This window comes from Pyrus communis, chromosome 8 (genome assembly GCF_963583255.1).
Source record: "Pyrus communis chromosome 8, drPyrComm1.1, whole genome shotgun sequence".
NCBI lineage: Eukaryota > Viridiplantae > Streptophyta > Magnoliopsida > Rosales > Rosaceae > Pyrus > Pyrus communis.
The window spans coordinates 20,950,888-20,974,425 of NC_084810.1; the positions used below are offsets into that span (position 1 = coordinate 20,950,888).

General features: G+C 37.0%; 3 protein-coding genes across 5 annotated transcripts; 2 read left to right on the forward strand and 1 right to left on the reverse strand.

Moving 5' to 3' along the window:
- Positions 1–6,342: 6,342 nt before the first annotated feature.
- On the reverse strand, positions 6,343–7,874 carry LOC137742500 (fasciclin-like arabinogalactan protein 4). The gene has a single exon (XM_068482380.1). The coding sequence runs from the start codon at positions 7,801–7,803 to the stop codon at positions 6,535–6,537; it is 1,269 nt and encodes a 422-aa protein (XP_068338481.1). The 5' UTR covers positions 7,804–7,874; the 3' UTR covers positions 6,343–6,534.
- A 7,575-nt stretch (positions 7,875–15,449) lies between these two features.
- Positions 15,450–19,491, forward strand: LOC137742626 (protein TRM32-like). 3 transcript variants are annotated; one of them, XM_068482538.1, is made up of 5 exons: positions 15,450–15,678; positions 16,229–16,482; positions 16,777–16,865; positions 16,986–18,450; positions 18,633–19,491. In XM_068482538.1, exons 2-5 carry the CDS (start codon positions 16,329–16,331, stop codon positions 19,310–19,312), a joined length of 2,388 nt encoding a protein of 795 aa, XP_068338639.1. In that variant the 5' UTR covers positions 15,450–15,678; positions 16,229–16,328; the 3' UTR covers positions 19,313–19,491. The 3 variants fall into 3 exon arrangements, with proteins under 3 accessions (XP_068338639.1, XP_068338641.1, XP_068338640.1); XM_068482540.1 differs by having other exon boundaries at positions 15,450–15,648; XM_068482539.1 differs by lacking the exon at positions 15,450–15,678 and adding an exon at positions 15,714–15,963.
- A 596-nt stretch (positions 19,492–20,087) lies between these two features.
- Positions 20,088–23,148, forward strand: LOC137743316 (probable GTP-binding protein OBGM, mitochondrial). The gene is made up of 6 exons (XM_068483183.1): positions 20,088–20,294; positions 21,088–21,319; positions 21,443–21,551; positions 21,726–21,808; positions 21,888–21,950; positions 22,067–23,148. The coding sequence occupies exons 2-6, from the start codon at positions 21,185–21,187 to the stop codon at positions 23,129–23,131; spliced, it is 1,455 nt and encodes a 484-aa protein (XP_068339284.1). The 5' UTR covers positions 20,088–20,294; positions 21,088–21,184; the 3' UTR covers positions 23,132–23,148.
- The last annotated feature ends 390 nt before the right edge of the window (positions 23,149–23,538 follow it).

Genomic DNA, 23,538 nt, shown 5'->3' on the forward strand with positions numbered 1-23,538 from the left:
TGATCCAGGACATGACAGTAGCATCCTGTTGTATCCAGGTGTCAAAGTTGGGGTTGACTATATCAATGAGGTTACAATCCACATCTTTTAGAAACGCTGGAGGACACTGACTGGTTCCATCTACAAATGAAACAAGGTTTCAACTGCGAAGGAGAGGAAACATCTAGGCTTGCCAAAGTGGGTAGTTGGTATGATCAAGTTTGATTGTGAGGAAGTTGGAGACATTTAGTAGGGGAATGGGAGAGGAAGATTAAGAAGCCATGAGAAAAAAAATTTATGTCGTTGGACTTTAGCTCTAAGATACCATGAAAGAACTTAAGCAAGGATTGTAAAGACTGATTGTATATGCTTAACTCAATTAATTATGGGTGAGTTCTGTACTTCATTATATAAGCTTTACAGGATTAGGTAGTTACAGTGTAGCTATTATCAAGATTACAATGGAATTCAAATTACAAAATACACAAACCGAAAGCTAAGGTACATGGTGATGATAGATAGAGTCATGTTGAAGGAGGACTCTGGTTCTTCACAATCAGTTGAAGGCTTCGTGTGTTATCCAAACTGTGATTTGGAGTAGATGAGCGGGAACCATATAATTCAAACTTTGGTTGATGTGTTGAAGCGGGTTGCTGACCTGGAGGACATGTAGGATTAGTAGGTTTATCAGGCTGCAGTTGCCCTTGTCTCGGCCAGCTCTACTACTGATCATAACGTCGTGCTTGCTGCTGGAGAATTCAGTGTTTTAGCTTCTCTTTTCCCACCTCTAGATTTCTTCAACTCGAACCAATTTGCACTGCCACCCAGTGTCTACAGAAAGGTGTATGACAAGGAGACTTGTGATTGATGCCTCAAAGATTTCTGCTCTCAAGTCTAAAGCTACCAATACCACTCCAAACCCGACGCGCGTTGAAGTAGTGTCAGTGCTCATTTGGAAATGCATAATTCAAGCATCAAGATCAAATACGAGTTTTATAAAGCCATCGATTTTGTGTCCAGTTGTGAACATGAGAAAGAGAGATCGGGGCAGGCCTTGGCTGAAAACATTGTGGGAAATTATGCGTGGACCTTTGCAGCAATGACAGTGCATGGAAAGTGATGAGGTACAACTTGAGAGCTTGGTTGCTAAACTCACGAAAGGGATTGAGGAATATAAAAAAAAGTACGCTAATGAAGTTATCGGTAACGATGTAATTGAAACTATCAAAGAGTACGGTAACTTCCAAGAAATGGATGATATGACGCCCATACTTGCAGCAGTTGGTGCAGGTTTTCCTTCTACCAAACCAATTGCGGATGGGGGAGGCCGTCGTAGGTCAGCGTTCGTGCCGCATTGAAGAATACTATTCTGTTGATGGTACGAGATGATAGACGACAATTATGACTCCTGATTTATTGTGATTTCTAATTGATTTTCTGTGTAAATAAAATCCCTTAGATTAGCCTTCCTTTTATGTATTTCTTGTATAGAAAGTATACATGTAAATCAAGGCTTTGTAATCCTACATAATGATTGAGAATCAATCCTCAAACCATGGAGGAATTCAGCCACATACCTTTGCTGGCCTCCTCTACGTTTTTTGTTGCAGTGAGGACCTGCTGCCTATTGTTCCTTATAATCCTAGGTCACTTCAGTTGGAATAAACAGTGCAAAAAAGATCATTGATGCTTTTTTTAATGAAACAAAGAAGGATTATGCGAGGTTAACGCTTCGTCAATGAAAAAAGATTGTACACTCAGCGAGTTCAATTATAGTTTGCACAATTGCCCTTGGCTCTCCAGTATTGCTACGTGCTGACCTCCTATTTTGGCATGAGGGTTTGGCTGAGATTTCACCAACATTGGGTCCATTGTTTTCCTCTTCCTCTTCTTCAAATTTGGGGAAAACACACTTCGTTTTTTTATTTTTAAGCATAGAAGATAAATTTGTAACGAATCGCCTTCAAAATCATATGCTTCAATCGTTATAACCACTATTTTCTGAAGCAATATGCAGGTTCTATTTAACCCACCTCTCATAAATTAAAAGGATTTTGTGGAAGAAAGATGGTAAGTGAGATGTTGTAGTAATGTATTTACATTTGTCTGAAGAATGTTATGTATATACAACGAAAGGTGCACTACATGAAAACTAAAAGCCAAAAACTATTTGAACTATTTGAATACTTTCAAGATTCTATTGTCATCCTCTCATAACCGTTCTTTGTCTTCCCTTTATGTTTTCTTTACACACAAAGCATGAAAACTAAAACTAAAAAGTTATCAGAACGAGCCTTGCATTTATGCAAATGATAGCAGGGTAAGGAGAATCTAACACAGGATTTTGGATGCAAGGGTTAATAGTGTGACATCGTCATGTTTGAAATTCGAATTTACTAAACTATAGCAGTTATACTATTTTAACTTGTGTTCATGTTATGCTTTTTTGCTACCTTAATATAAGATCTCGAATGCATAGATGAATGTTTTTAATATAAGAGAAACTAGGTACTTTAATATAAGATCTCGAATGCAAGAGAAACTAGGTACTTTAATATAAGATCTCGAATGCATAGATGAATGTTTTTAACCACTACAATCCTTGCTGAGATATCGAATGCTTAGAGCTTCATCTCAGTCCCTTTCTTCTATGTAGGATTTGATTGTAGCCTCATATTTTTATAACGTAAACAACTCATTCTTTGTCAGTTAGTACTATGACTTAGTAGTTTTTATTTCATTTGTAAATGAAGTTTTAGATTTGAATTTTGTTGATGATGAGTTTGATGCCAATTTATTATTTATTTGTTTTAGTATTATCATTATATAAAAGAAAATAAAAACAAACAAGTCATTCTTTTGGATCAAACACGTGTTCACAAATGAAAGCCCAATATCATCACTTCCAAATTAAATTAAAAACTGCATCACTGTTTCAGTTGAATGGATGAGTTTGGATCATATTGCAAAAGTTTCAAAAGGCTTCAAACCAACCACTTAATCTTTCGTAAAATTAATATATTATTTCAGTGACATCATTAATAATATTTTTTATTATCATATATTCAAATAATACATTGTATTGATGTCACCAATTGCAAGACAAATTCACTTAAAAGGAACCCTGTTTCATCTGTCCAATCTGGACGCCAATAAACTAACATCACCATCAGAGGCGTATCCCGGAAATAGAGCGCAAAAGCGTCTGAGCACATCACACTGCAGATTTCCTCCCTCTGATCTAATAGTTTCACTAGATCTTGCCGTACACTGCCCCCACTCTCCCCCTGCCCTCTGCTAGTCCAATCAAACATCGAACGGCTTTAAAATGCATGAACAGAACCACATCCTCCGTCGATACCGTCCGTTTCTAAGGCCCACACCATGATCTGTCATGCACTTTCTCTTCACTCATTGCTTTTCTGATTTCCCCACCACCAACTTTTCAATTGTTTTTTTTTTTTCGGTAGAAAGATATATTGTATATTAAAAAAATGAGAAATTCGGTTAAATCACATAATGGACAATTTAATTTAATATCGAAATTTTCATCCATGAGATTTGAATCTAAGACTTTTTATTCATAAGTAAAGAGGAATATCTCAAATCATAGTACTAAGTGGTAACTTTTTAATTGTTGATTAAACAAAAGACTTTAGAAAATAAACACCAAATTTTCAATTTTCTTCGTTTTACATATTATTTTGGGGAGTAGAGCTCCCCACACACTCTGGCAATTTATTTACTAAAGTTTTAGTAAATTAAAGAAAAATTAATAAAAAAATAAAATGCTAGCGCCTAGAAGAAGAGTGGATGTGGACGAAATGTCATTTCCTTTTATTTTGAAGAAATTTTTAATTGTAACAGAAACATAAGCGGTATATCACATATTTTAATAGAAATGGTGAAATTTTTTATTTTTTATGTTATTAATTTTTTAGCACACATATCATACAATTTGTATAATAACACGTAATACATCACATCGTGTACCGATCACATTGAAAAATCTACCTTTATTTTGGCCTCAATTTGCCTTACCAGCAGGGGAGGAAAATGTATTTTGTGGGGCTGCGTGGTCAGCACGCCAGTTGGGATTGTGTGAGGTTTGAAGATACAATTATCTAAACTACATATTAATAAAACATTCATTTTCAATCAAAATTTTATGAAATTACCAGTTTAATCCTCTAATTAAAATTGAACATGAATAAGAAATATGGATAGAAATGTAATTTCACACAACCAAATTTTGTTTTGTTTTTTTTTTTTTCAAACTCTCACCTACATGTAATTCTAACATATCTCTAATTAAAAATTAAAAATAAAAATAAAGTCTCTCCCCATTCCCACATTCTCTATCACTCTCTTCCTCTCTTCCTCTACTTCAAAAACAAAAATAAAAAAATTTCACACTTTGTGTGATCCCATATGCTAGTACAAATTAATTTTAGTTAAAAATGGAAATTTAGAATATGTTCGGTTTTCCTTTTGTGTCTATTGCTTCCTTTTCAAAAATAATGATTATTAAATCATTTTGTTCCATTTATTATTCCACTCTAGTAACATCGATAATGTCTCTAATTTGGTAATTATTACTTGCCCAATCTATCAGGTATGAGGTTTTATCATAAAAAGTCTCGATGTTTGTTAGAGTAGAGTAATTCTATTTAAACTCTTATTCTTCTTTCCCTATGGCCGATGTGGGATTCAACATTAACAGATGGCGCTTTGCTTATGCATCCTAGTATGAATTTGATCCTACCTTCTCTTTTTTCTAGCAACTTATTTAATTCACTAATGTTATCGCTATGCTAAAAATAATGCGGTTAAAAAATGTTCAAAATGGAGAAGGATATCGTGGGGAACACAAAAATGAAAGCTTCATAACTTTATTATGAGTATGACAAAAGGAAACAAAAGTTAAAAGAAAAAAAAAAAAAAAATTACTAATTTTTTTTTTTAGTACATCGATATTTTTACACTAGGATGATGACAAGTTTAGCTAAGCCACATAATAAGCAACCTAATTTAGTATCGAATTCACCATCCACGAGATTTGAACCTAAGCCCTCTCATTTCCAAGCGAAGAGATACTACCAAATTGTAGTACTAAGTGGCAATCCAAGTTGGTCTATATCAAACAAGTACCTAATCTATTGAAAATGTCATATCCATTAAGTCCCAAATAAATTTATGTTAAATTAATTTAGGCTTAATTTGTCTACATCATCAATATGCCTCCACCTTTCAGGCCATCACCTCCAAACCCAGCGCATAATCACAAACTCCACCATACAACTCAAGTTGCCAAGGAAAAAGGTAATGGAGGTTGTTGAAATGGGATTGCCATGATATAGCCACCATCTTCACTTCCAAGAAATAAGCATTGGAAGCTTTACTAGCAAAAAATCAACGAATGAGGAAATCATATAAATAGAAACAAGCTCCTAGAAATCCTATCTTAATTCTTAACCCTCTTTTTTGTTAGGACATTTTTCGATCTTCATTTTTTTTCCAATTAATTCGTAAATTTGTTTATTTATTTTTATTTTTTCATCTTTATGTCTTTTTTGAAGTTATTTTTATCATTGTTTTAGTGTCCAAGTAAGCAAATAAATAGGATCTATCATTGCCACATGTGCATTTATGGAAATTAATTGAAATTGAAACTTAACGGATGTGACATTTTTACATTTTTAATAAATTTTTACTTATTTGAAGTATTTAAAAAAAATTAAAACTAATATAAAATAACAGTAAAAGGTTGAAGAATTTTAAGTACTTAATTTAATTATTTTTGTACCTAAGTTAATTGATCCCTTTGCTTCCTTCTTCCTACTTTTTCTCAAAGTCTGCAGACTCCATCTGAAAGAATTTGCAGATTTTCTACATTTTGGGTGCTTCCAGCCTTCCACACATTGAAAAATAAAAATTACCCATGGGTTCGATGGGCTAGTCAGTTAAAGGCAAAAGCTAACCTATCTTCTTTGAAGAAAGATTGATTGCCCTCTCACTTTTGGTGCCTTCCTGTACCTTTCTGTTTTGTTTTGTATCATCACGGTTAAATCACGTCAATATTTTATATTATTTTTTTGGTATAAAGATAATAAAACAAAATTAAATAATAATATAAATTATTGATGTGGTTTAACAACGAACATGACAAAACAAAAGAGCAAGAGGGCATCAGAAATGAGAGGGAAACAATCCTCGTCCATTTTATTTACCACAAGTTACTGCAAAGTAAGATCAATGCAACTCTGCAAATGCAGAGATGAGAATGGTAAAAAGCAAAAGAATTAGATCTTATGATCAAACTTTGAACATCTTCCACAGTGGAAAACACCAGATCCAAGAAACTAAAAAAATAAAACAAAATCTGTTCTTTCTTCTGATTTACATAAAATTATTCAGTAATTAACACAATTTTAACAAATTAAAAACAAAAATGGCTTCTTTGATTTTTGCAGCCTAAATTCAATTCAATGTGTGAAAAAAAAACCCCACAAAAAAATCTAGCAATTAAGAACCAAAAATAACAAAAATTTAATCTCATACCATTAAATACAATCCTATACAACAAGATGCAATCCACAAGCTCCGGAACCCATTGATTGCAGAAGTAGCAGCATCTGATCTGATCCCTTCGCGAAAACCCGGCGGCGAAGAGAGGTGCGACGGAGGCTCATTCAGGCTCTCCGGCGACAGGGCAATGTAGGGGGGCGGAGCCCCGTCTAAGGGAGGCCCGGGTTGCGTTGCGAAAATCGGGTTTCTACCGAAGATCTCTTTGGGCAGCAAAACCTCCGAAACCCCGAAAATTGACACGGGCTTTTGGTCGAACACCGTCTGGGTGACCACGGCCTGGACGATCCCAGTGCTGATGGCCATCGAGCCGTTGATTCTGCTGATGTTGAGAGTGTACGAGGTGGCTCCGCCGTCGTCCGTGGCCAATGTGGGCTGGACCGGGTTCACAATCGACTCGAGCGAACCGAGCGGGTAGTAGGAGGGGATGACGTGGAATTTGAGAACTACCGCTTTTCTGTCGGCTGGGAGGGACTGGAGGCGGACAGTGGATGGGAGATTGGAGAACGCGGTGTCGGTGGGGACGAAGAGGGTGATTCCGGCGCCGCCCTCGGCGGCCTCGAACTCCTCGACGACGCCGGATGCCGCGAGCATGGAGGCTGCGACGTTGAAATTGTGGCCGTCGATGAGGACTTTGGTGATGTTCATGCCGAGGGGCGGGCGGGCATCGGAGGCCATGAGGTCGAATCCGTAGGGGAGTAAAAGGGAATTAACGGAAAAGATGGAGACATTGTACGGGAGGTTTGTGACGAGGGACAAAACAGTGGCATTTGAGGGGGAGAAGGGGGCAGGGGAGCGGATCGAGACGACGCCGGTGTAGGGGTTGCGGGTGAGGTTGACGGAGCCGAAGTTGTTGGTGGCGCGGCCCGTGGTTTGGAAGAGGGTGGTGACGAGCTTGCCGGAGGGAGGGAGGCGGAGGATGTCAGCGGGGGAGAGGTACTCGAGAAGGACGTGGTAGCGGAGGACGTCGGCGCGTGAGGAAGGGGATAGGCGGCGCGTGAGGTCAGAGGTGGAGGAGAGGAAGGAGTTGGGGACGGCGAGGAGGGTGAGGGAGGAGCGGGGGAGGAGGTCGGAGGAGATGGAGGAGGAGAGGAGGGAGGTGAAGGAGGAGAGGTCGGGGAAGGGGGAAAGGAGGGTGGAGATGTTGAGGGCGTGGATGGAGGAGGACGAGGAGAGGAGGAGGAGGAAATAGAGGAGGGATGCAGGGCTAAAATGGGAAGTGGGAAATGTATTGGCCATGGTGGCTTGGATTGGGTAGGGGTAGGGGTGGTTGTTTAACTCTCTCTCGTACTGCAGAGAGAGTGTTTTGGGTTTTTGGTGGGTGCTGGCTTTAAGTGCAAGAGAGAGTGAGAGAGTGAGTGAGAGATGACGCGTGTGAAAATACCACAAATTTCATTCTTTTTTCACATAGTTTATTTGGTTTTGGTGTCTGAAAGTGGTGGTTGATTTGTTTGACCAGTCGCAGGATGTGGTTGAGTGGGGGATACTCGCGGTGCGGAGATTTGCTAGCTGGCAAAGGACAGTGCAAGTAAAGCGGAGGAACCTGGGAGGTTCGGAAACTTGGGAACTCAAGTTAACCGTTTTGGGCGGTGAGAGAGTGGTGAGTTCAGCTTCTTCACTTAAGTTCATAACTAATGCAATCCGATTACTGACTAATTTCTTGTAATTTTCAAATAATCTTCTGCTTTTGGATTAGGAGTGTCGGAAGAGGAGAAAAGTTATCCATCTATATTATTCGTAAGATATTTCTTACGAAAATGTAAATGCAGTTCATATATTTCGATTTTATCAAATGTCAAGCTGATCATGTTAGACGTTTATTAACATCATCCAAAGATCATAACAATTAAGCACTTAAACTACGTTTGAATGACTTGTGTATATTTGTTGACCCTAAAAATTACAAAGCCTACGTGGCGCGCAGGCCGAGTAACTAATAAGCTAACTACGTCATTCGGTTGAATGCGGGGCGTGCCAACTCGTCGGCCGAGCTCGGTCGAGGAGTGAAATTTGTTAATGTTGCATTGAACGCGTTGCTGACTTCTTTATCTTGCGACTGCGACCGAGGAAGGAACACTCTCGGTCTCTGGGTTCTACAGCCTGAAGACAAGGCTGCTAGTTCTACGAAGTTCAATATCAAATTCGGCTCTCAAGGTGCCGAATGTAGTAACCTGGTAACACCTCACTTCGCCGAAAAGGCTAATGAGATGACCTCTGCCAATAAGGATTCGAAAATCCTTCTCGACCGAGACTTGGATAGATAACCAGCCGGCCTCGATGCAATGCTGTTTATCCAAACTGAAGGTGCTTCGAGAACGGCTGATTCTACGGCAACAGTGCTGTTTATCCAAACTGAAGATGTTCGCCGGTTGCCTTCACAGTGCTGTTTATCCAAACTGAATATGTGTTGGCGAGAAAAAGAAAATAAAAAATCTCAAGGTGTTTGAGAGGTTTTGCGCAGGGCAGTTGTGTGTTGAATTGGAGGTCCTCAAACTAAAGATGCAGCTTTGTATTTATAGTGGTTATAAACCCATTGGATGATGGCTTTTTTTCCAAAACTCCGTCTCCCGAGTTGTATGCGTAAACGCATCCATGCAATTTCGTAAAGAATTGCAATTTAATCACAATTCTTCTCCGTCTCCCGAGTTGTATGCGTAAACGCATCCATGCAATTCCGTAAAGAATTGCAATTTAATCACAATTCTTCCCTTAACCAATCATCTGGTCGCTTATCTCCTCCAACGCATGCATAATATTCCATGATGAGTCCACGTGCTTGCTTGATGAGATATATTCTATCTCAAATGGAACTCTAGATTGATAAAAATGAGCCATGTGGATGCGGCTCTGTAATGTTGCATGCATGCTTATCTCCATGCAATCTTCATTAATTCAAATAGAAAGTCACAAACCAACTCAATTTGATTGTGAATCAATCCAATCATCACATGCTGCATGCTTCTCAAATCAGATATGATTAATTCAATCCCTTATCCAAGCAAAAAGGCATGACTTTGTAGACTTTCACAACTCCTGCACCATGTTAAACCCATTTAATCCATCCCAATCTCCTTAAACGCAAAAGATCTCTCTCAAGATAATTACCATGATTAAAATCAATAATAATATCAAGAAAAATCTGATTAGTTTTGGAGTCATCTAATGGTCTTAATGCAATGGGCCGATAGTGTAAAATTGGGTCCAAACAATATTGCAGTAAACCCTAAATGGAGAAACTATTGTGGGACTTATTTGCAGTGAAAGACATCACGATAATGTTGAGTGTTTGATCTTCCCTTCTCTGAAATCCTTTTGTGTTCCTTACTTTCAATAGGATTATCAATCATAAGAGAACGAACGTGATTTGAGAAGAGGGATCAAGCCCCTTGCACATGCAACTACTCCTCCTATCATGGAGACAGTTGTCGTCAAATTCTTTAAGGAGTTTGTAACCAACTCCAATTCAAAAAGACTAATTACATTAATTCCCTTTATTAAACCAATATTTATTTAATGTGTACTTTGTCTAAATTTATCACAATCCCTTACTCACTTGTTGTCCGACATACCAAAATAAATAGTTTGATTAGCTCATATATGGAAAAACTCTTACAGATCTCACTTGGATTGAGAGCATCCATATACTAAAGGAGAGATATTTTATTATCACCAATTCTTTATGTTGCAAACGTTTATTGGATGGGTATTTCACTTTTAGAACATGTAACAAATGTTATCCGACAAATGACATGACATCGACGAAAGGAATAGACCTTCTACACGTGGCAATCATCTATTAATAGCTGGCACCACTAAAGCCTTGTCTTAACTGGAAGAGGAAATCACTCTCCTCTGTTTGTGAAGAGATATTTGATATGAAACCATTTGATTGAGATGGGTGTTCTGCATTTCACAACAAAGCTGCTATCGAAAATCAAATGGGTGGTGTCATCTATATACCCGCTCTTATCTCTTCATATTTCTTTTAATTTCTAGCCGTTTAATTAAATGAATTAAAAGAAATTAATAAACAAAAAGTAATCAAGATGTGTGGAAGATAAAAATAATGTGTGAATAACATTATCTGGATCATATTCGTTAATGTATTGTTTGTTTAAGAAAAAGAATGAAGAAAAAGGCATACACACGACGCATGCAATTATTGGGACGCTAACTCTTACGCATAATGTTGGAAAAAATAAGGTGTTCAAATTCCATATGAAACCGCAAGTTGATTTGTTTGGTTATATTTTTGTATGTTGCACTTCTACTTATGTTTCATTTTTTTATATTCAAAGTTAAAGTGTTTGTTTGAAGTAAAGCACCTAGACTATATATAAACTATTGATAAAAAAAAACTATATATAAATTGCTGAAAATTTGATTTGGTTTCATAAGCACTTTCAGTTTATCTTACAAAGGCTTTATTTTAAAATTTTGAAAGCTTTCGTATCGCTTCTAATTGTACTTCTAAACATATTTGTAATGTCATATTGATTTTTATCTTTTAGTTTTCCACTATTACAGTCATATCTTTCTTAAATTAGTTACTTAATTTGTGAGGATTTGGGTGTGATGTTTAGCGTCTTTTGTATTATAAGGATATAGTCTTTAACTACACAAATTTGTGAGGCCCAAGTATCAAGTATGAGGATTTATTTGAGAAGATCTCGAGTTTTTCTATTTAAACACCATTATCCATCTAAATTTTCTTCATTACGCATAGTTTATTTTTTATTTTTTATTTGTGATTGTGTAATTAAAAGACAAAGAGGACATTGCTTGAAACTTAAGATAATATTCCTCTCTACACCGTACAAACCCCTATCTTTTATCTTTCTCTTTCGTAAATCTCCAACTAAGAACTCATCGTATCTCAAAAACACATTCGAATAAGAAAACGTGCAACATCGAAAAACTCAAAATGTATGAAAAAACATAAAAGGAAAAAACAAGTCTAAAAATGTTGTTACAAAGATCAAACAGAAAATGAAACAATCTAACGATCTAAGATCTAACTGAGACATGAGATAACATTTGAAACTTGTAAAATTTAAAAATAGAATTAAGGGACTAAAGTGAGGATGGGGTATATATTTAAGGATCATTGCTGCAATTAAAATTGTTTAATTATAAATTTCAAATTTATAATTTATAGTAGGAAAACTTGTAAATTGTAAAATCGATATAGAAAAAGATTCAAAATCATTTTTCTTCTTTTTATTAATTTGAATGCAAAGAAAGAAATATTGATTGAAAAGGGGGACAATGTGCTTTTTATTTTTATTTTTATGCATCAATCATTTGTTCTCGGAGTTAGAGCCACAGGAGAAGCGGGGGACTTGACCCAACATCCGCACGATTCAGGAGGAAGAAATTAAAATCAGAATTAAAGAGGGACAAAAGAGGCTGCTGGCGTACCTGCTTATCCAATCATTCAATTCGAATATTTGAAATTTGATCTAGTAATTACAAATAGGGATCTATTTAAAAATTATAATAACTTTAACTATTAAATTAAATTTCAAAAGTCTGGATTAAGTTATTGTATGGATTTAGTAGAAGGGATCCGGAGAGGATCCATTTCTTATTTTTTTTGTTGCTTCATGCATAAAGTATTTAGATTTTTTACGTAAAATAGTCCCCAAAATTAGTATAACTCCTCATTTTTGTCTTTAAAATTTAAAATAGATAGAAGTGGTCAATGAGTTTGTCTATCATCAATCATTTTAGTACTTCTATGAAAAAACTTCATTATACAAAGATAAAATAACAAAAATACTCACAATTTTTGCCAAATCACTTTTCTCCATTGTTTATTAAATTTAGTTATGTTTGTTATTTTGGTCTTTATCTAACAGAATTTTCATAAAATGGCAAAAATGATTAGTGGTAGATAAACTCAATGACAATTTTTATCGATTTCAAATTTCAGGAATTAAAATGAAGAGTTATGCCAATTTCATGGCTCATTTTAACTAAAAAACCAAAATAAAAATAAAAGAAAGCAAAAGCTTGCATATGATATGATGAATCTTACAGCTGCTAATAAGGTTGCCAAGTGATGCCAAATTTCCCCCAACATGACCTGATTTTTTTAGAGCTTAGAAGTGGCCACATTAAAAGCTTTATAGGAGAAAACTCAGCGTAAAAAAATCATGAAAGAAATAAAAAGAGTACCACCCCCTCCTTATATGTCTTACTTACGGATTAAGCTCCTCCAAGCTATACCTCTCAAATCTCAATCACTAAAGGAAAACAAAACTCTCATCGATTGAAAATTCCAAACCAACTTTGACAGCATACAACTCCGTCGTAAGCATACAACTCGTCAAATTCCAGATGGTGATTGTTTGATTATACCCTATAGATGGTTGAAGATAAGGCTAGAGACGTGGTTTAAGAGCATCTCTAATGTGAACCGTAAATGGAGTTTCTACAACCGTATAGTCCTTAAATATAAGGACAAAAAACATCTAATGGGTCGAAATAGAAGTCCACCAATTATCTCAACATATAGGGACTCGCTGGATACCTTAAAGTAATCATTAAATGTAAGGATTGTATATAGAGACTCAAAGGGTGGACCCATTGTTAATTTTGAGTGAGAAACAACCCAATCCACATGGGAATGTTGTACAATAGTTTCTCTTTTTGATTTTTCTCCTCCAACAGTAGAGATAACTTTTTGATTTTAACAACGGCCATAATACTCCAACAACATGAACAATGATTTTGTTGTTGATATTTTAGTCTCTATATTTAAGGATTATACTATAAGGACCTCCCGATGTAGATAATATTTTTTTAGGGACCTGACTATTCTCTTTAAGTCCCTAAATGAGTTTTCAAAATTAGCGGTGGAAGTCCCTAAATAGGGTTTTTCATTAAAAATGCTCTAAGGTCTGCCAATTTCTTAATCTCGTTCCACTCTTTTTTTTTTTTTTTTTCCTTTTATGGGCAAAGCCAATTTCCAGCCTTTTTTTTTAATTATTTAGGAAAAAATATGAAACCAAAAATAATCCTAACCGAACTATACTAAAGAAAATCAAACCAAATTAAACTGAGTAATAATTTTGGTTTAATTTTCGGTCTTAAAAAAAACCGAATTGAAAGAAATCAAACCCTGCCTGCCCAAGTGAAAAACTAAACTTTGAAAAATGAATCAAATTAGAAAATTAGGACCGGCCTGTAAATTCTAAAGCCACTGAACCGCTAGAGCAGAATTGGGCCAAGCCCCTATAAGTTTTTCTTTCTTTTTTTTCTTTGGTTGACACAGTTCAAAGTTGACACCTTAATTAGACTATCTAATTAATTATTCTTAGACTACTTAATTAAATTGTTAATTTCTAGGATTGGCACGTGGTATTGAAGTGATCAGACGAATATTCAGCCACGGAGTTGAAGTCAAGGGCAAGATCCATATCCATAATTCTGTTGACCTAATTCAGTTCTAACCCCACGGAGATAATTTCATGCATCGATGATTGAATTAAGTCAACTTTCAGAATTTCTAGAAAACCAAATAGCAAGTGCAAATGATACACGAATACGTACGCTGCTGTGATTTTTGTTTGAAAATATTTGGGTGGTTGAATATTAAGAGTTCTTTACTACAGATAAATCAGTTTGACAGATTGTTTTTTGTTGTATTTTTTCTCGTTGGCCTATTTTGTTGACATTAGTCCGATGGTAGCTCCTTCCTTTCTTTGAGGTCTCACTCGCTTAGAATTAGTTGCGTGGTAAAATTTGCTCCTAAAAAATGGCTTATAAGATAAGGGTGCTTAAAGCTATCTTAAAGCATTCCAAGATTACGTTATTTTTTCGGTATTGAGTCGTAACACAAGTAGTGCTTTATTTTCTTTTGATAATTTCATAAAATTACATAGTAACATTTTTAAAGCGCAAATAACAAATTTCATTCAAAATATTTGCACATACATAATTAAAAACGTTTTTTTATATGAAAGATCCTTTTGACTGGCAGCTACCAATCCCTTTCCAGCCTACCGGATGCATAGAATATTGAAATATCAAGGGCAACTTGGGGTACTAGGACCTACAACGACTTTGAACGAGCCAAAAATTGCAAGTGTCATACAAAAATTACTTTAATTATTCATTGAACCAAGTGAAAAACTTTACTCATGGAGGCTTTGAACTTTCAATGTATCTATGTCTCCCCTTTCTTCTTTTTAAGGCAGAGTTAAAGATGTGTTTTGATGTTGTTTGGCCTTTGATATCATTGCCAATCCTTTTTGTCTTTGGTTTGCAAACACTAGGAATGTTTTTCCATCATACAATTAGAGTTTACCGCAAAATAAATGTCTAAAAGAGAGTTTGATACGTGAATAACATGATCTGATATCATACTAGAATTTAAACTTCGAACGCAAAACCAATTGGTGAAGTGTGGTGAAACTTAAGATTTCGTGAGCACTTTATGCAAGACTTCCATCTCTAATGTGAGATACTCTCAACAGTCTAAACTGTTGAAATGTAAGCATGTTGATCAATACAATTGTCTCAAATTGAATACTCTCTCAAGTCTAATGATAACGTAATTGAATATTATTTGTCTATGTCGTTATTTCTTTTGAACAACATTTCAACCAACATCAACTGCAAGACATCAGTACACCTAATCACACATCACCTAAACTCTCTAATTGATCCAATAAATCAGTAATAAAAAATACCTAAATAAATTTGTATACCATATAGTTGATGAATCATACAGAGTTGTTCAAATTGGCTAGAACAATGTACGCTTCTTCTACATCAAAGTTCTAATCTTGGTATTATTCAAAAAAAAAAAATATATATATATATATATATATATATATATGGTTGATAATTTAGACTAAAGAGAGAGGACCATGATTCTGAGATTCTTGGCGGGTAATAACAGCTTAGGTTACCTATTCCTCTTTCTCTTTCCCGGGTCGTCTCTTTACTGGAAGACTAACCACCTTCTTCTACTCTTGTTTTTCTTAACGTATACGCCACACACAAACCAACATATATTCCAAGCTTATTCAAAGCCCACCATAGATTTGCAAACTGTTCCAAGCTTCTCCCAAGGTTCGCACATCTGCTTCTGTTACTTTTAAGGTTCGCGTGCTTAATTCCCATATTAAATACTAAGCGTTGTTTTAGTTTGCTTAATTCCCATCTTAAATACTAAGCGTTGTTTAGTTCAAACATTAATTAGTTGAAGTTGTTTTTCTTTTCTTTTTTTCGGCTTTCGGTTCAAGATTTTTGGACCTCAAAAGTACATCAACTGATCAACTTTGATAAAGTTGCAAGCTTTTTTGTTTTGCCGCATGGAAAATGGAACTGGGTGTTTGCTCCCGCCTTTGAATTTTGAATAGAGGCTCTGAGATTATCTGAATAGCTGTATGAACACATGCCTTCCATGTTGTTTAGATTCCGTTTGATATCGGTTCTCTCTGAATTTTCATCTGAAGTTTACGTTCTTGCAGATCAAACACTTGAAAAACCCCAGTTTGAAAACCGTTTCGTTTTTAGTTTTTAGTCTTTGTTTTGTTGTTTATGCTTTGGAGAAAAATGAAGCTAAAATATAAAATCGAAATGGTTATCAAACCGGCCTTTAGATGCATACGTGGCTTACATGGTGGTTTTTTCTTCTATGTTTTTTTAGGTTTTACAAGGGAGTGGTCCAAATAGTTGAGAATCTTGAGATTAATACTCAACTCGGTATCGAATTTTTGAGGATTATTTGCTTCCCCTTGAGCTGAAAAATGGGAAAGCAGTTGGAACGCCTGGACTCGAGTGTTGGGGGCAACCGTCCAGGCTGCATGTGGAGCCTAATGAACATCCTTGATTACCATCATTGGAGTAATGTCAAGAAGATTCTTCCCCACAGAAAGCCGGCGGGGGGAAAGCGAGTCAGACGTAAGATATCTCAGTTCACCCTATCACATATTCTCCTATGTTCATGTGTGATGCTTTTTTTTTTTTCTAGTGACAAATTAAATAAGAACTCATGTGAATTATGTAGTGCAATTTCTAGATAGGTTGTTTTGGTGCTATATAAGCATACTATTTTGCTCAAAACAAGCAACTTTCAATTTGTGCAGTGAGGTTTTCACTTTGCAAATCGTCCTCTTTCCGCACACATGGTTGTTTATGTTCGAATTTCAATTATTGACTTATACAAGCTAAGTGCGACAAATCTCTTTCTTGCAGGCAATTATGGAAGTCGAAAAGCAGCTTCGAAGAACCGTGAAATTAGTAAAGGGCCAGAGTTGGTAGTTGCGGAAGCTGAACCTTTGTTGGTAAGTTCATGTCATTCTTTGATTAAATACCGAATTCAGAAGCGCATGACAGAAAACAGAAGTACTACTCTTGCATGCAATGAAGCATAAGCTGACTGTATCTTAATGTAATTGTACTAGGTCAAACAGCATAGTACAGAAACTAGCACAGCAAAGAAAAGGTCTTGTAAATCTCGCAAGAAAGCATCAAGTGCAAAAGACAAACCAAGGGAAGACAGCCCCAAAAGATGGATTTTAAGCTTCCCTGTACAGTCATGGTTGCGAAGGACGAGTGTTGTACATGATGCAGAGCCTTCGGAAAATTGTTTGGATACAACAAGAAACGGCAGTATCACTAGTCCTAGAGGATTGCAGGATTCATCGCACTTGAAGATGTCGAAGAATACAATGAAACGGGAACTTCCTCTCAAGGACGTTTCCAGTGACACAGTTAATGATCATGTTGACATTTTGGAGTTATTCAAAGTAAACAAGGAATTTTTCTTTAAAATTCTACAAGATCCAGAAGTTAGTACAAACCAGTTTCCAGGCCTGCAAAATTCCAAGAACAAAGTCAGATTAACAAAATCAAGGTCATTCCCCTTCACTGATTCCTCTCGAGCGAGAAATAGGAGGCCTAGCACACTCAAACACAAGCAGAATGAAGTTTGGTCCTTCCCAAAAGGAGAAAAATTGCTTGCTACTACTCAGACACCGAAGTCAATGACATCCGAAACTCAGGAAGACTATTCTATGAAGTCCAAGCATTACATGGCGGGTAATAACAGCGTAGGCAGTACCATGCAACAAGAAACAAGCTTTTCTTCTTTGGGATTGCCTGAGGAATTTAGTCACCAAGGATGGAATCAATTGGTCATAAATCGTTTCAGACATATAACGCAGAAGCTAATGCATGCGCTCCAAGAGAGCAAGAAGGAAAATTCTGGCAATTCCATCGAGTCTCTTTTCTGGAAAGACCCTTCTGGACGTGATGGCAAAGAAGTGCTTGAAACGCTGGAGTTAACTACGACACAAGACGGAATCAAGGTTCGTGGTTTAGATGATAATCTTGGGCGGCAAAGACGTCAACGTGTAAGAAGAACCTCCTCTCTAGATGAGTCGCTTAGTAGATATACTCAGTTGTATGAGAGCAGCTACAGCAGTGATCAGAGAAACTTGCATCACTCGAAGAGCTTAAAGTTGAAAAGTGAAGAAAAAGTTCCTTCAACTGGGAATGCTCAGAAAACCACTAGAAGGAATCTGTCACTGCCTGATCTTGACTCTTTTTCTTCCATCTTAAACGGGGCAATGGTTAAAGATGCTTTTCGTTTAGGGATGCCGGTTACAAAAGCTGCGGAACAAAATACCGATAAGTCTGAACAACTAGATGCTATTTTAGAAAGTGACGACAGTGCAAATATTGCTGACATAAAGGACAGTGATGAGCATGCAATCGTGCCATTAGTAGGAGAAAGCACAACTCACCAGGAGCAAGAGATGGTTATTGCGATGAGTCGTGAAAGCAAGCAAGCACAGCCGATGGAAAGTTCTAATCTTGATCCCCCAGACTATATAACCAGCAATGCAAGGTTGTCAATCTCAGAAGGTAAATCACAATACCCCTCATTTATGTGTACAAGTCTTAAAATATTTGCTTAAGTTTCAATCATATCGAATATTGCATGTTTTACGATGTTAAACAGAATTTATCTCTGAATGATCAAGTGCTAATGCATTTTTTTTGTGCTACGTATGATTTGATTCAATTGTTTTTGCCATATGTATCAGGTTCAGAGTTCAATCCCGGAAGTCCCGATGCGAATGAGCCGAATTCTTCTCTTAACCTACAAGGCAGGCACATCATAGATTCTTTACCGGAATCCTCCATAAGCACTGAAATTGAACATAAGATTTCAATCACTCACTCCTCGCGCTTTGTAGTGGACAAAGTGGATGATCCTGATTCCGAATTCAGTTACGTGAGATATGTTCTTGAGCTCTCAGGCTTCATTGGTCAAGAGCACCTCGGAGCATGGTACTCGCTAGACCAGCCTCTGGATCCCACGATGTTCATGGAATTGGAGGATTGCTTTCAGCATGAACCCGAATCCTATGAAGACCGACTTACATCCGGCAATTGTGATCACCGTCTTCTATTTGATTTAGTTAATGAGACCCTCCTTGCGGTCTATGAGAGGTCATACACCTACTTCCCAAGGGCCTTGTACTTCAGTGGCAACATCCGTCCAATGCCCAAGGGGCAACGTCTTCTTGATGATGTCTGGACAAGAGTTAGCTCGTACCTGAGCTTGAGGCCGGAGATGGATCAATCACTGGATGATGTTGTGGCTCGAGATTTGGCAAAGGGCGATCGTTGGATGAACCTTCAATGGGAAACTGAGTGTGTGGCACTTGAACTTGAGGAATTGATCTTTGATGGACTATTAGATGAAGTTATTTGTGCTTAATATTGTTGAAGCCAAATCACAAGCTGCTAGCTAGCCTTGTACATAAATTTTTGTATGTATTTAATTTCAGTAATTGTAAAAGATTTCTGTCTAAAAATTTGTAGCTATCATAAGAACTTCTCACAAAATGGAGTATGATAGCTTGCTCTATATTTATTATACGGATCACGTTACATTTATTGATTACATTGCTGACAACTTCTCTAATACAGGCGAGTCCCACAAAAAAAAAAAAAACTATAAAGGTTAAATCTCGACAATTGAAGTTACAAAATATTAGCAAAACTTTGCTTGAACTACACAGTCTAAAATCCTAATTTAACCGAATTCTAAATACTGAGAGAATTATCATTAGCACTCAAGAAAATTCGTTATGCTCCTTCCTCCTTAATTTATTTTTTTCTAGTTTCGCCTTAATTTATTTCAACAAAACTAAATGACTGCAAAATGGCCTTTCTGGAGTGTCAACTCTGTACGAAAACTAAAAAACTTTGCTTACATGTCCTAAAGAACAAAAGATAACGGTTGATATTAAATTTGAATTGTTTACTCGTGAAAAAACATGTGCGGGATAGAAGCTTTGCTTACCTGCTCTAAAGGAAAAAAGATAACGGTTGATATTTACTAAATCTCAACTGTTGACTCGTGAAAAAACTTGTTCGGGAGAAATTTCCTTAAAACTAAAATCTAAAACGTATGTTCGCAATGAATAACGTTGGATATATATTTAGTTGGCTAAATCATAGGCCCATCAACCATAATCCGAGCCCACAAAACCACACCATTTGCAGGCTCTGCTTCTTGCTCCTGTGCAGCTGTGCTCTCCCTCATTTCTGCAACCTTCTTAATTTCCTCTCCTTCTCGTTTGCAAGTCCTTCGATTTCAAACCTTCATCTCAGCTCACTTTCTCTCTCCGGCAAGTCGCAAGTTACAAAGCATCAAACCTCCTCCAATCCCTAATCCAACAGCGACGCAGAACCATGTGAGTAATTCTCCCTGATTCTTCTCCTCTCTAATTCCATTGGTAGTGTTTGATGATTGGTTTCTATATCCAATAAGCACATTTTTGTGCGTTCTGTGTTTTTGCTAACATTTATTTGATTCTGTTTCTTTTGGGTTTTCAGATTATTTTCCTTAAACCCTAGTGCGCATGGGGTTTAAGAATTGTGGGTTAAACTTAAATCCTGTTAATTTGGTTGCAATATGTAAATTGTTCATCTTTATTCGAATTTCGGTACATACCGGTAATTTATAGGACATTTTTCTACGTAGTGTTTCATTTCTTGTATCTCTATTACTATACAGCTTTTTGCTGCTTGTAGTTTTAAGCAGTAAGAATTTGTGGATCGCATAGATGCATAAAGGGTGGCCTTTCGTCAGCTATTCGGATTAAAACACGTGATAAGTTTGAAGTTTGGTGAGGATTCTGGTGAATGCAATTGCAGTAATGCATATAAGTATTTCAATTCGGGAATCAAGGCTAGTGCATTAACCAAGCTTGTTTGTTGGAACGCTATCGGATTAAAGGATTTGATTAATTGTGTGTAATCAGAGTGCTCACACGCATCAGTTGCACCGATGTAATTTGAATATAAAAGATAAGAAGAAAAGGAGTGAGGTCGAGGTGGTACATTTTTAGACAAATTTCCTCTGATAGATGTGTTAATGTTCGTTTGTCTGTTTGAAGACCCATTTGAATGGATTGAATGCAATGAAAGAATATAAAGGGATCATCTTTCTCACTGTTACCATCGTATGCCGTTTTCTTTTTCTAGGTCTCTAGCGTCACATGTTGGCAAGGTGATAGGTGGTTTGCGATAGGTTTACATTAAGGCATAAGAAGAGTTTTGAGGGATAAGAATACGAAGACAGATGTGGGGGCACCTTCCAAAATCGCTTCAGCTCATAAAGACTTTGAGACATTCTTCCAAGTCTCATTGGATTTCTTTGTTTTCGTGTTCATACTCAGATGCTCCTCACAAAAGATCAAAGCTTGCTCCTCTGCAGGTTGCTAGTTATCCACTTCTGTTTTTCATCAGTCCTTATGCTTGCCCTTTTTTATTTATTGATAGTTCTTTTCTAAACCAATGTATCTTTGAATATTTGGGATTGTTCATTCTTTCTTTGTAGGAAAGGAGAATGGTAGACAGGTTTAGGCTTTATGCTAAAGGGGGTGGTGGTGGCAGTGGTTGCACCAGCACTCGCCGCAGTCGACATGATCGCCGCGGCAGACCTGATGGTAGGTTTTCTATTGTAGTTCAATGTCTATATTCATCTTTTGACTGAGCAGCATGTTATATATTTAATTCAATTCAATCTACATCAACAATTTAAAGATTTTTCTTTTTGGAAATTATGAGAATTTCTGTTGTGGCATTTCTGCAATTTCCTTCTAACCTTGGAGCTAATGTAGGTGGGAATGGTGGAAGAGGTGGTGATGTTATTTTGGAATGTTCTCCAACTTGTTGGGACTTCAGCGGTTTGCAACCTCACCTTGTATGTAACTCTTATCTTTCTTCTTTCTCAACATGTACCATTGTTGATAAAATTGCGTTGAAGTAATGTTGTTCTGCAGATTGCACAGAGAGGGGGACATGGATCCTCAAAGAACAAAATTGGCACCAGAGGAGCAGATAAGGTATAGTTGTGTTTAGCAATTCTCGTTACCTGCATGATTGTATCCTGTAGTTTTCGTATGCTAGGTACTCAAATTAGAAAGCTGAAATTTACTGTCAAAATCTTTTACTTTCGTAGGTTGCCCAAGTGCCCATTGGTACCGTGATTCATCTTTTGCAGGGTGAAACTCCTTGTGTTGCTGAAAGACAAATTCCTAAAGATTTGGATCCATGGGAAATTCCAGGTACTCCTATTGGTGATGTATCTGAATCCGATCAACACTCTACGCTTACTGGCCTAACTACGGCAGAGGATAGTGACAGCTCATCCTCTCAACCTGACAGAACTGTTGAGGAATCAGCTGGCATGAAGGGAACTACGCAAATGGGATCAACTGATTCTCAATCGTCATCTTCTTCTGAGAGTTGCTCAGAAGATGAGACAGAGAAAAAAGATCAAATTCAGTACAATGTTGCTGAATTAACTGTACAAGGTCAACGAGTAATTATTGCTTGTGGAGGGGAAGGTGGTATGGGCAATGTGTCCTCTGTGAAAGTATTTGATGATGAGGAGTCGTCCCTTCGTGTGGGTTTGCCTGGTTCTGAAGCTGTTCTTATACTAGAGCTGAAGAGCATTGCTGATGTGAGCCTAGTCGGAATGCCAAATGCTGGTAAAAGCACTCTGTTAGGGGCTATATCGAGGGCAAAACCTGCAGTGGGACATTATGCCTTCACAACTCTTAGACCCAATTTGGGGAATCTAAACTTTGAGGACTTCTCGCTCACAGTTGCTGATGTTCCTGGACTCATAAAGGGTGCCCATGAGAATCGTGGACTTGGACATGCATTCCTGCGACACATAGAACGCACAAAAGTTCTAGCTTATGTGGTAGACTTGGCTTCTGGATTGGATGGTAGAATTGGAACGCCACCTTGGGAACAACTTCGGGATTTAGTTTTAGAGCTCGAGCATCATCTAGAGGGTTTATCTAATCGACCGTCCTTGATAGTGGCAAATAAAATAGATGAGGACGGTGCTGAAGAAGTGTACGAAGAATTGAAAAGACGGGTGCAAGATGTTTCTATATTCCCCGTCTGTGCTGTTCTGGAGGAAGGAGTGCCAGAGGTAAAACTGGCTCTTAAGAAGCTTGTGAATGGTGAAACATCAGACAGACTCGTTTTAGATAAAATTACGGTTGATTAAAAGGTTAGTGATACTTCTTCAACAAAAAATGATTTGTTGGATGTCGAGTTTCAGTATTAGATTTACTTTGTTTTGCAGTATCCATAATAAGTTTTGCACACTAGAATCATACTCCGTTTAGAAGAACTTCTGTGGGACAATCATTTCGTGTCTGGTTTGTTCAACCATACAAAAATTAACATGTATTGAGAAAAATCACTTTTTGTTTAGTTTCAGTATACATACCTATGTATATATTGCAACCGAAAACAAAATTTCAAATATGAATGGTTGATTTTTCTTCGGTGGTCTGAACTCAGACGCGTTATGTTAGGGTTTAGGGTTTACGGGTTAGTGGTGGTCAGGCTCATCCCCTGATTTTCATTTTCCCTTTTTTTCTCAGATAGAATTCAGTATGTTTGAGTTGA

Excerpts from the sequence above, each read along its gene's own strand:
- LOC137742500 (XM_068482380.1), bottom strand. The coding sequence starts at position 7,803 with ATGGCCAATACATTTCCCACTTCCCATTTTAGCCCTGCATCCCTCCTC.
- LOC137742626 (XM_068482538.1), top strand. The coding sequence starts at position 16,329 with ATGGGAAAGCAGTTGGAACGCCTGGACTCGAGTGTTGGGGGCAACCGT. Across the intron at positions 16,483-16,776 it reads GGGGGGAAAGCGAGTCAGAC|GCAATTATGGAAGTCGAAAA; the intron begins GTAAGATATCTC and ends TCTTTCTTGCAG. Across the intron at positions 18,451-18,632 it reads AAGGTTGTCAATCTCAGAAG|GTTCAGAGTTCAATCCCGGA; the intron begins GTAAATCACAAT and ends CATATGTATCAG.
- LOC137743316 (XM_068483183.1), top strand. The coding sequence starts at position 21,185 with ATGTGGGGGCACCTTCCAAAATCGCTTCAGCTCATAAAGACTTTGAGA. Across the intron at positions 21,320-21,442 it reads CAAAGCTTGCTCCTCTGCAG|GAAAGGAGAATGGTAGACAG; the intron begins GTTGCTAGTTAT and ends CTTTCTTTGTAG. Across the intron at positions 21,552-21,725 it reads TCGCCGCGGCAGACCTGATG|GTGGGAATGGTGGAAGAGGT; the intron begins GTAGGTTTTCTA and ends GAGCTAATGTAG.